This window comes from Gadus macrocephalus, chromosome 20 (assembly GCF_031168955.1).
Source record: "Gadus macrocephalus chromosome 20, ASM3116895v1".
Classification (NCBI taxonomy): Eukaryota; Metazoa; Chordata; class Actinopteri; order Gadiformes; family Gadidae; genus Gadus; species Gadus macrocephalus.
The window spans coordinates 21,970,242-21,982,927 of NC_082401.1; the positions used below are offsets into that span (position 1 = coordinate 21,970,242).

Here is a 12,686-nt window from a genome sequence, read left to right on the forward strand (position 1 = left end):
CCGCTAGATGCCACTAAACCCGACTCACTGCAGCAAGGGAACAAGCGGTAAAGGAGGCTGCGTTTCATCAGTTGTTTGACATGCCCTTCGTTTACTTAACCTCTGGTGAATCCCCTTGGCATCATAACTGTTAATAATAATAAATAATACATTTCATTTAGAGGCGCCTTTCAAGACACCCAAGGTCACCATCATGTTCAGTATTTCATTTGCCTGAAGAATTCAGTGGTCGCCTCAGGGCGCGTACCTCGCGTACCATGTACGTGCGTAACGCAGCGAAAATGTTGCTTGACCATTTTGTGTCAAAAATGGTCAGATACGCGCGTATCTGACCATTTAAGGAGTCCGAGGATTAAGGAGTCCGAGGAAGGAAACCCAAACGCCGCCGTGTTTGGATGGATGATAGAGCTTGGATCGGGTTAGATTAAATAATCTCGGATATAAATAACAATAATCGGGTTAAATAACTTCACATGGTGTGTCTGGTGTGTTTCCAGCATTCGTAGTGTTGATCAGCAGAGAAATAGTCCGCCAAGACGTTGAGGTTGCTTAGCAATCAGAGACTCTGTCCATGCAAGTGAACGGAGCGTTCACTCTTCGTCATAACTATCAAACCAAACATCCTTCACATTCACCGAGCGAACATTATGAGAGTAAAATGCACATTTCTCGCTAGAAATGTTTCCATAAACGCATTTAATGGCGTAACTATGTTACTATTTCCACTCAGAATAAAGAAAGTTGCCGGCCGTGGCTGCCATGGACATGGCTGCTCTGGAGTCCGAGGTAGGAAACCCAAACGTCGCCGTGTTTGGGTGATAGAGTTTAGATCGGGTTAGATTAAGTAATCTCGGATATAAATAACAATAATCGGGTTAAATAACTTCACATGGTGTGTCTGGTGTGTTTCCAGCATTCGTAGTGTTGATCAGCAGATATATAGTCCGCCAAGACGTTGAGGTTGCTTTAGTAACCAGAGACTCTGTCCATGCAAGTGAACGGAGCGTTCCCTCTTCGTCATAACTATCAAACCAAACATCCTTCACATTCACCGAGCGAAGATTATGAAAGTAAAATGCACATTTCTCGCTAAAAATGTTTCCATAAAAGCATTTAATGGCGTAACTATGTTACTATTTCCACACAGAATAAAGAAAGATGTCGGCCGTATGCTTCTGTCCAAGCTCACTACTCTCTGCCAGTGACGTCGGGTCAAGCTCAACGCTGATTGGCTATTGCGGCGCGTATGAGCATAAAAAGTTCAATTTTTTGAACTCCTCGCGTACATGTACGCGCGTATATGTACGCGCGTATATGTGCGCGCGTATATACACGCGCGTATATGTACGCGCCTCATACGCCCCTACAGCGAGTAAAATGTTGCTTGGTACGCATGATACGCTGTACGCACCTCATACGCGCGTACACCAATGCTTCCCTATGGAAAAATTGCCGATTTTATACGCGTGGTACGCAGGTGACGCGTTTGGTGTGGCCGTACCTTAAATGTGGATATGCATTTGGTGCACGAAAATAATTGGCGGCAGTACGTAAATATTTGGTTGCTTACCACCGAAGAAGAAGATATATACAGTGGGCAAGGTAACCTTATTTCAATCAATATTCGAAGTCAAAATCATGTTGTCGAAAAAGTGTAAGTATGCGCTATATGTACATATATTTAAGCAGTATAGCGCGACCAAGCGCGTACCTCGCGTACCATGTACGTGCGTAACGCAGCGAAAATGTTGCTTGACCATTTTGTGTCAAAAATGGTCAGATACGCGCGTACGCATACGCGCGTATCTGACCATTTAAGGAGTCAGAGGATTAAGGAGTCCGAGGAAGGAAACCCAAACGCCGCCGTGTTTGGATGGATGATAGAGCTTGGATCGGGTTAGATTAAATAATCTCGGATATAAATAACAATAATCGGGTTAAATAACTTCACATGGTGTGTCTGGTGTGTTTCCAGCATTCGTAGTGTTGATCAGCAGAGAAATAGTCCGCCAAGACGTTGAGGTTGCTTAGCAATCAGAGACTCTGTCCATGCAAGTGAACGGAGCGTTCACTCTTCGTCATAACTATCAAACCAAACATCCTTCACATTCACCGAGCGAACATTATGAGAGTAAAATGCACATTTCTCGCTAGAAATGTTTCCATAAACGCATTTAATGGCGTAACTATGTTACTATTTCCACTCAGAATAAAGAAAGTTGCCGGCCGTGGCTGCCATGGACATGGCTGCTCTGGAGTCCGAGGTAGGAAACCCAAACGTCGCCGTGTTTGGGTGATAGAGTTTAGATCGGGTTAGATTAAATAATCTCGGATATAAATAACAATAATCGGGTTAAATAACTTCACATGGTGTGTCTGGTGTGTTTCCAGCATTCGTAGTGTTGATCAGCAGAGAAATAGTCCGCCAAGACGTTGAGGTTGCTTAGCAATCAGAGACTCTGTCCATGCAAGTGAACGGAGCGTTCGTCATAACTATCAAACCAAACATCCTTCACATTCACCGAGCGAACATTATGAGAGTAAAATGCACATTTCTCGCTAGAAATGTTTCCATAAACGCATTTAATGGCGTAACTATGTTACTATTTCCACTCAGAATAAAGAAAGTTGCCGCCGTGGCTGCCATGGACATGGCTGCTCTGGAGTCCGAGGTAGGAAACCCAAACGTCGCCGTGTTTGGGTGATAGAGTTTAGATCGGGTTAGATTAAATAATCTCGGATATAAATAACAATAATCGGGTTAAATAACTTCACATGGTGTGTCTGGTGTGTTTCCAGCATTCGTAGTGTTGATCAGCAGATATATAGTCCGCCAAGACGTTGAGGTTGCTTAGTAACCAGAGACTCTGTCCATGCAAGTGAACGGAGCGTTCCCTCTTCGTCATAACTATCAAACCAAACATCCTTCACATTCACCGAGCGAACATTATGAAAGTAAAATGCACATTTCTCGCTAAAAATGTTTCCATAAAAGCATTTAATGGCGTAACTATGTTACTATTTCCACACAGAATAAAGAAAGATGTCGGCCGTATGCTTCTGTCCAAACTCACTACTCTCTGCCAGTGACGTCGGGTCAAGCTCAACGCTGATTGGCTATTGCGGCGCGTATGAGTGTAAAAAGTTCAATTTTTTGAACTCCTCGCGTACATGTACGCGCGTATATGTACGCGCGTATATGTGCGCGCGTATATGTGCGCGCGTATATGTGCGCGCGTATATATACGCGCGTATATGTACGCGCCTCATACGCCCCTACAGCGAGTAAAATGTTGCTTGGTACGCATGATACGCGTGTACGCACCTCATACGCGCGTACACCAATGCTTCCCTATGGAAAAATTGCCGATTTTATACGCGTGGTACGCAGGTGACGCGTTTGGTGTGGCCGTACCTTTAAGTCTACACCTGGCGGTTGATCCATGATAGTGGGTGTGAGGCAGGTGGATTCTATTTCAATCTCCCGCCCATATTCTATGCTCTCCAAGTGGCCTCCACGTGACGGATGCTGTGGGTTCAGGGGAGGTGAATGAGGGGAAGTGGAACTACTAATGAACCGCAGCAAATATGGTATGGTATGGTGGCTTACTGTCGCAAAGTTACAATTACATTTAGGGCACAAGTTTTCGAATTGATGTCTTAGAAAAAATCGCCAAGTGTTTCAGTTGTATCTCCAGTCAAACCTAAAGCTAGGTCTGCGATGTAAAACAACTCTACATTCTAAATTAGATTATATAATTATTTTAAATCATATAATATCACCTGGTTAGAGATGTCTGAAGGAAATTGGATTATATGTTGCAGGGTTCAATGCAACCCTGCAACATAGGGACTATTGCTTTCTTGCAGTAGTATGTCTTTCTGCTTGATGCATCACCCCCATTCAAACGAATTGGTTCAATCGACGTAATGTGGCAGATATTATTGATAGGCACATTCCATTTCCGTGTAGTCTACTACAAACATGAAGCAAATATACATGCATTCCCAAGGCCTACATAGTATAATATACGACACAATGCTGACAGATCAAATGACAGAATAATCGCTAAAAGAAAAATAAAGCAATTTGACTTTATGGCCTTTGTAGGTAATCGTTCCATGCACAGGTTGCCAGGTTGGGACATTGCACCCAAGGAAAGGATAGCCACTGCCAGACCTGGCAACATTGACTATGCGCAGCGCTGGTTAGTGTAAGAAGTATGGCGGACATAGAAAGCGAAAGGCTAGAGTTGGCTCTGGAGAATTTGTTTGTGAGACACTGCAGTGGGAAATCTGCTCCGAAAAGCAAAGAATATTGCGGTGAATTTTGTAAGGTATGTTATGATACGAAATGTTATTTGGAAAACATATCTTTGGTTCTTGTTCCCTGCAATCACAATTTGGATTCAATGCTTGCTATCAAACTAGCCTCAATATAAGCTGTCTAGTGACGGTTAGATGCAACACAAAGCACTTTTTTGAAGAGGAACCACATATATTACTGTAGTTCTTCTCATATGGGGATATGTAAATCTGACATTCTCATAATATACCACTTTATTTCTTCTTTAAACGTGCTACCGTTTGGTATGCTGGGTGAGTATGTTTAGCATGTTATTGCTAGCTTCAGTTATTGTAATCAATAATCCGCAGGACTTTGGTGGGGGATTGTGTTATAATGCGTAATAACCAGGCAGATATACTTTATATGAGTATATTACGCGATTGTGATCGAAAAAATTTCTACAGGATGCTATATTTCCCGGATAATGCTAAATACCAAAACGTCAACAAAATCATTAAACACATTTCTAGAATGTTTTGCAAATGCATTTTTCAATACAGACAACGAAAACTTCCTTGAGACTCGTTTATTTAGTGGCTTTTTTGTATTTTCTTACACAAAGTTGGTGGAAGAGCATACCGGAAGATGGCAGGTACCTCTTCCACAACTGAAAGTACTACGGTCTGCGCTCTGCAGTTTCACGACTGCAGCCGCTGTTTTTCCAGCCGAATGTCAGCACATCCATTACACCCTGAGCAGCCTGGCCGTGTAAGTAATTAGATGTGATAAGGTGTTTTAGTTTGTGATTGTGAGTCACACTGCAAATTCCAAAAGGGTAGAAATGCAGGTATCCAACATTTCTGGTTCTCACTCATTACAATTTTGAGTGATTTTGATGTTTCGATGATTTCATCCATGGGTTGTTTTTCTGACACTTTTTAACTGGGTATTTCCGTTTCTTGCAGGAGCTTTTTTGAGCTAATGCTTTTCTTCAGCAAAGAAGAGTTTTCGGAATACCCTTTAAAAGACATCATCGATTCCTTTCAGGTGAGAAATACATGGAAAATACTAACTAGTATTGGAATTCCCCTAGCTTACATTGGGTGATTCACGTTGGTAATAAACACCTTATCAACAAGTCTGTTCTTATCTACTTGGCAGGCATGCCATTCACGGTTGTTGCGACATAACAACACCTACATGCAACAAGTGAAGCAGGTCATCAAAGTTGGGGGACCCTGGGAAAGTCTAGTGCTTCAGGATATTCTGCAAGAGGCTTCTGTTCAACAAGCCGATGGTATGCTGTTCACATCAAAAAGTCCCTTTCTCTATGTTTTCTGCCATCGTTGTTTGCAGGGCTTCTTTGTGAGTTGGTCACCTGTGGCTACAAAACGTGATTGGTTGTTGTGTGTCTTCATTTAAAATTAATTAAGCCTAAACGGACAAGCTTTCCCTTCAAGTGTTAACTGAATATCATAACTCTCTGTTACCAGTTGAGGAGTACTTCAGCTTGGAGGTCCCTCTGTTCCTGGAATTACGTGTGCGCTACTTGCAGGCGTGTGAGCGTTTGCAGGAGGCCATGGCCCTGGCCAAAAGCTGCATGGAGAACAGCAAGGCTAGCAAACACCTGTACTTCCACCAGGCCTACCTCACCTGCCTCTACAAGGCCTCGCTACATGAACACATGCACAAGGAGGTAAGGTTGAAAAGGGAGGTGACCAATTCAATGAAGATGAAACCTACATTTGATTTACATTCAAAAATAGAATTGGTATAAAATAATATACACTTTACATTTTGCAGTTTCTGGAAATAATACGGTTTAAGTTTTTCTTAATGGATTTATTTTGCTTTTGTGTGAGGCTACTTTTGGATTTTTCTAGGTCACTTTTGTTGTTACAAAGGGACAACAATCATGCAACCTAAGAATTGTGGAGAGTTTAATGAATGTATCATAGGTTGAGCTGGACATTAAACATAAGTTTGAGGATTTTGCAGAAGCAGAGCACTAATAGCTGGAATAGTCTTGTGTTACGCTGCTGTCATTTCCAGCACGAGCGCTGAATAGAAAATGGCTAACCTGGTCGGATTTTTGTTCTATGTATTTCCCAAACATAGATGGCAGAGATAGATGGCCGTGATGCGGTGGAGATCATCTGCAACACGGAGAGCGTCGAGGAGGATGAGCTTCTGTTGTCCCTCTGCAAGGCCTTTCTAAATCAGCAGCTGCAAAATGGGGACATGTACTACATCTGGTGAGTAGGCTTTTGCTGTGGAAACCCATGCAATACTTGTGTAAGCTGAATTGGATTTCAAATCTAGACTTTACAGAATGTTATTTCATATTGTATGTCAAGAGTGTAATCTATATTCCCATGACCTCCTCTATAGGGACCTAGTCTTTTTATGGAGCAGGCTGTTTCTCCGAGCCCATCCGTCTGGACAGGGGTTCCTGGCGGAGTGCCATCACTTGGTGTCGACTGCTACCAACATAAGAGCAATATTCCCCTTCATCAAAGTAGTCCATGCTGAGGTACACTTGCATACAATTCCTCTCCATTGAACCATTCATTGACAAATCGTTAGTTTACTATTTCTTACTGACATATGTGTGTGTGTGTGTGTGTGTGTGTGTGTGTGTGTGTGTGTGTGTGTGTGTGTGTGTGTGTGTGTGTGTGTGTGTGTGTGTGTGTGTGTGTGTGTGTGTGTGTGTGTGTGTGTGTGTGTGTGTGTGCAGCTGGGCAGTGAAGGGGAACAGTTCTGCGTGGAGGTTTGTGCCAGGGGCGTGCAGATGTGTGATTTGCAAGCCCATCCAGAGATCCACTCCTTGCTGTGCAAGACCATAGCCTTCCTCCTGCCCTATGACCTGGAAGTGTGTCAAGCTTGCGCGCTGCTGGTCTTCTGCCAGGAGCGCAGCCTGGAGGCCTACAAGACAGTGTGCCTACTCTACACGCAACCAGAGCAGGAGCACCACCTGCACAACAACCCTGTCCCCACCAACATTCGCTTTTACATCCTCCAGGTTGGTGAGGGATTGAGGCTGGGAAAGTATCTGAATTATTACAGGATATAAAAATGGCCTGTTTTTTTATCATAAATAATTCACAATTGGGGCAGATGTTTGGTTTGGGTGAGCACCAAGGAAGGCCACAGCGGTTTGGTGGGCTTGTGTGTGTATTATCAGGGTGTCTGCGCGATAGTAAAAGGTAGTAAAACATACAATTAAAAATGAAGGCCTTTGGAAGGTAGTAAAAGGTAACAAACGCAATTTGACTTGGTAGTACATTTTTCAATGTGACATGGAGCGGCATTAAAGCGATTAAATCACACAACGCTTCGAGCATTCACCTGCAGCGGCTTCATGCGAAGGGGGAGCAGCTCTCTATTAGAGGTCTGCGCGGGACACAATATTCACTCCCGCTCCCGCCTTGTACAGTGATTCGTCATTTTTAGTCCCGCTCCCGCCCGCAAATGCCCGCAAGGATGGATGTTCACATTCTGTCTCAGGAAAGCCCTGTCCATTGGCTTGGGAAAAAACGAGGGCACACATAATTCATTAGGCTACCAGTATTGGTAAGCCTGCATGTTTTCAACCGTACAAAACATTAAATAGGCCTCGGTAACTGAAACACGAAACATTCACATATTAAAAAAATAAAAACTCTGCAGGTCGGTACCAGCACGTCTAAATGAAAAATGAAAGGTAAAAGTAGGTTTTGCTTATTGATGAGGGCTTCATGATAATTTGTATATTTTACTTTACCCTCATATTTAATTTGCGGGAGTGCAGTGTATCATCCCGCCCGCCCACACCCGCAAATGCACCTCTTTCATCCCGCCCGCACCCGCAATGAGCTTTCATTTTTGGTTCCGCGCTGCACTACTTTGCGTTGCGTCCCGCGGGAGTGCAGACCTCTACTCTCTATGTCGTTGTTTTGCGGTGCTAGTAGCAGCAGCACTAGGACTACAGGGATTGTGGCAGTGTCACATTTATACCTGTAGTAAGAGGTGCTTTGCAGACCCCCCGCCCTGCTGCTTGATGTCGTTTTGGTAGTAAAAAATATTGTGGAGGTCGTAAAAAAGGTAGTAATAGGTAGTAAATTCATTTCTATGATTCCTGCATATAACCTAATTATAACTCAACGCTGACGGGGATATTTTTTTTACCCCCCAGGTGCTAAAGGAGCGCCTTTGTTTTGATCCCGAGTTCTGGAACCTGTTGACACTCAGGACTTATTGTCTGGAGCTGATCAGTGACCAGGCCATGAAAGAGGCCGTTCTCAGCGAGATGGAAGTGGACGAGGAACAGTACCCCGCGGAACCCAAACCAGATGGACACACGACAGACTTTTGGGTTCACAGCTCAACCCCAAGCCTAGATTTTGCTTCAATCTCTCCTGGCCTACCGACACTTGAGTCCGGGGGACTAATGGACTGTCAGCCTGAGCCGTCCAAAAATACTCTACTAGTAAACAGGAAAAAACGCAGAAGGAAGCGGATATGTTTGAGACAACAGTCCTGGTCTGATGACGAGGCAGACGTTGACGATGACCCAGAGTTCAAATCCAACATTGCGTCGAACCGGGCAGATGGTCCTCGCAAATACTCGCTCAGGCGCAAACATACGGTGCTGGAAAAACACAAGTCTGTCAAGCCCGAGCGCCAGAGAGAATACCTTTCAAGATGTGTGAAGAATCAGATCTTTAAAAGGAAAGGTCGAAAGAGAAGATGGCTGCAGGGTGTTCCCAGGCTGGATCAGGGACAAGTGCTTAAAGATTTTACAACGGTCAAAATAAACGGCAGAAAACGTGGACGGAAACCTTTCCCAAAGCTTGAACTTTCTTTCCCCGATAACGAGCTGTGGCTCCAGAATGAGAGGCAGGATGAATTGGAAACGACCATGTTGGAAAGAGAGTTGTTGGAGCCTTTCTTAAGTAACCCACATTCTGAAATCGGAGAAAGCATTGGACCGGAGAAGGTGACCTTGGACCAGAGTCACACACTTAAAGAAAATGAACGTGGGACTAAGGATGACTGTATTCATCTCATTGAGCCCAAGACGGAGGCGGAACCTAAGCCTACCGAGGAAGCCTGTGGAGTGCCAGCTACCGAGTCTGATAATACTCTTGGTAGCGCACTTTCGGAGTCCACCAGCGTTCTCATACAAGTGTTCCACAACTACTGTCGCCAAGAAGAAGTGTCTGGTGATTGGGACCCACAGCCACTGGAATCCACAACGGTTCGGTCCCAAAATGGTGACACAAAACTGGAGGGTAGCCCTGTTCAAACAGAAGAGGAGGACTCAAATACCCCGGTAAGTTGATTTTACGGCAAAAAACAAATTACATCAAGATATTGGAATGACATCCGTGTAACATGATTCATATGGTGATCAGCTATACAATGGAACATTTGTTAATCCAGTAGTAGCTAGCTAACAATGCTATATACAGGAAATGGGTTAGCCTAGCGATTGTTAGTACTTGCACTTGGTTCTATGAACATCTGTACCGACAGCGATATATTGTTTCACTTATGACAAATGTACTTGGATAAAAGCGTCTGCCTAAATGCCCTAAATGTTAATGTAATCCATCTCATGACAAGGAACCTAAAAAAACAAAACAAAAATACATAAGGTGAAACAATCCACATATGTAGTCCCACATGTACATATTCTTCTCTAGGGAATAGTTTGAATCGTGTCTTTCTTTTCCCACTGTTTGCTATTGGATTGTTGATTGACAGCATTCCGCCCTTTGTATTTGTTTGTCTCCTGTTGTAGGCTACTAGCAATTTATCGTGGAGAGACCGGCTTCATCGCACCGAGTTATCCAGCCACCTGAGGCACTGCTGCACGCTCTGTGTGAAGGACTTCAAAGGCCTGAATGTGATGAGACACGCAATCTCCCACCTGCGGGGCAAGCAACTACTGTGCATATTCTGTAGCAGACGGTTCAAGCAGTTCCGAATAGCCAAAAGACACATTCTGGAGCATATTGACGAGATGCGTAAGGTCACGAGCGCCCCCGACCCGCCGGACGTTAAGGTGGTCCTCACCAGAGAAGGTAGCGTCATCCGAAACCTCCGCAGTCTTCTTAAAAGGAGTCTTCCTGGACAAAAGACTCATAAGAGCACCACTGGTCACCTATGGCAGGGGGCTCCATTCAAGGATGAACAGGTAGTCATCGAGGAGGACTTGGTCATTGTGAAAGATCCATCTTTCTTGGAGGAGAAGGGGGAAGGCATGGAGAAGGAGAATCCGGTGGATGGAAGGTGTGGCGCTGGTGACTTTATTTATTACCTGTGCCCCTCGGAGCGTTGTAATAAAGTATTTCTAAAGATGAACGCCATCCTACTGAAGCATGCCATCAAATACCATTTGAAAGAAGAGAATGTGTTGGAGAAGACGTTTCTATGGTCTAAGAGCAAATGCACAATCTGCGTAAGGTAAAGATATAAAGATGTTTTTTCTTTCTAGAGCGTTGATTAAACATATACATCTTCCATTTAATATTACAACCTTTAATTAATATTAACCCTTACTACTTTCATGTATCTACTAACTACGTGATGGATTTGTATGCATACATCACTTTATATTGGCAAAACATGGAAAGAGTGTAATTGTGTGTTGTTTCTATTATATTTGAACTGGTAGTCATTGTTGGACTGCTTTTGAATGTTCTAATCTGAAGTAACAGCCTGTGCTCATTGTGCGCTTTCTGCAACAGGCCGATGGACTTCCTCCAGCAGTACAAGGAACATATGCAGCTCCATGATGCGCCCAATTGCCACTTCTGCTACCACCAGGACTGCGAGGGTCGCTTTGTTACCGCCCTGAAACTTAAAGAGCACGTAAAGACCCACCAACCGCTCAGAGCCCAGTGCTACAACCCAGAATGCAAACAAGTCTTCCCAAACCTCCAGGGCCTCTACGACCACGAGTGGAGACACTATGTCCCCGCGCCGCTAAAGCAGGAGTTGGAGGCCCCGGCTAGTACTGTTAATCAAATCCCACAGAACTCTGAAGCGCCCTGGAAACAGCGAGTAAAGATTGAGGAGATCTGGCTGAGTGGCAAAGAGCAGAAAGAAAATTCTAAAGCACAAAACCTGGAGTCGTTGGACAGTCTCCCGCTCAGAGATGGGGAAACCGCTGAAACAGTAACGAAAGAACCCTCAGACAGCAGGCCTGCCATGCTGTGCACGTCCGGGACATCACCAAAGATAAATGAGCGTTCCGAGGGCCTAGACCACAACATAACTCTTCTTAACGGCCATGCATCCGAGGTGAGGGTAGACGAAACGCAAATGGAGCCAACCACTTCCCACATCGCCACCCTAATGGCTCTAGAAAACCCACTCTTCTTGGAGGAGTCGCTGAATGTCAAAGCTTGCGTGACCAAACTGACCCAGGTCCTGGACACGCCACAGATCACGGAGGACAGAGCCTCCAAATGTGACGGTTGTCCGCGGGCGCACTTCCACAGCGCTCCCCAAATCAGGTTACCGCCCTCCGCCTACCTCACGGAGACCGAGCTTAACATGCCCAAAAGGAGAGAAGTTCCGGCGACCGCGAAGAGTACCAAAACTCTGTCATGGAAGGCCAGGCGTGTGCAAGAAGAACAAGCGGCGGTGGCGGCGGCTCAGGCCCTCGCCGATGCTGCCGCAAGCAACACAAGGCGGCGCTGCAGCAGATGCCTCTCCTCCTACAATACCCCAAAGGAACTAGAGGAACACCAAGCACTCAATAAGTGCTCTGCACTCTTTGGTTTTGATACAGATGAAAGTGATTAAAACAATTGTAACTTTCAAAGCAGAGACGGGCTGTCCTGGCCCAACCAGGCTCATTCAATCTGGCCCCCTAATCATCCTCCTGTATAATTGGCTGACTCCCTCACTACACCTCAAGCTGGTGTGTGGTGAGCGTTCTGGCACCGATTGGCTGCCGTGCATCACCCAAGTGGGTGCTACACACTGGTGGTGGTTAGTGAGGTCCCCCCTTCACTGTAAGTGTCTTTGAGTGTCTAGAAAAGCACTATATAAATTCAATCCATTATTATTATTATTATTATTATTATCTATAAACCAAATTAACCGTTTTAAAATCGTTTGTAGTTCTCCTTGGTTAAAACAGCATTTAAAGAAGAGTTAAAAGGTTGTGGTGGCCAGGATTTGAAGGCGCTTTTAGACTTAACAGAATATGGACAACAGCCTCTTTGCTACTGATTTGATATTGTAGGCACACTCAGTTCCTTGTTCCCCAATATGTCTCCCATCTCTTTCAAAGCATTAATTCGCCCATCTGCTTTGGATCAATCAAAGATCACCTTTTCTGTTTTAGGGGAAGTTATTTGTTTTGGATTGTTTTTCTCATTTTGTGGGAATTTCCTTTTCC

At 44.6% G+C, this 12,686-nt stretch overlaps 1 protein-coding gene across 1 annotated transcript; it reads left to right on the forward strand.

Moving 5' to 3' along the window:
• The first annotated feature begins 4,185 nt into the window (after positions 1 to 4,185).
• Positions 4,186 to 12,592, forward strand: LOC132448699 (zinc finger protein 654-like). The gene is made up of 11 exons (XM_060040183.1): positions 4,186 to 4,337; positions 4,911 to 5,056; positions 5,254 to 5,335; positions 5,450 to 5,585; positions 5,782 to 5,984; positions 6,407 to 6,543; positions 6,680 to 6,821; positions 7,026 to 7,310; positions 8,463 to 9,602; positions 10,074 to 10,738; positions 11,023 to 12,592. Exons 1-11 carry the CDS (start codon positions 4,224 to 4,226, stop codon positions 12,083 to 12,085), a joined length of 4,113 nt encoding a protein of 1,370 aa, XP_059896166.1. The 5' UTR covers positions 4,186 to 4,223; the 3' UTR covers positions 12,086 to 12,592.
• Positions 12,593 to 12,686: the final 94 nt, after the last annotated feature.

Excerpts from the sequence above, each read along its gene's own strand:
- LOC132448699 (XM_060040183.1), top strand. The coding sequence starts at position 4,224 with ATGGCGGACATAGAAAGCGAAAGGCTAGAGTTGGCTCTGGAGAATTTG. Across the intron at positions 6,822-7,025 it reads TCAAAGTAGTCCATGCTGAG|CTGGGCAGTGAAGGGGAACA; the intron begins GTACACTTGCAT and ends GTGTGTGTGCAG. Across the intron at positions 7,311-8,462 it reads TTCGCTTTTACATCCTCCAG|GTGCTAAAGGAGCGCCTTTG; the intron begins GTTGGTGAGGGA and ends TTTACCCCCCAG.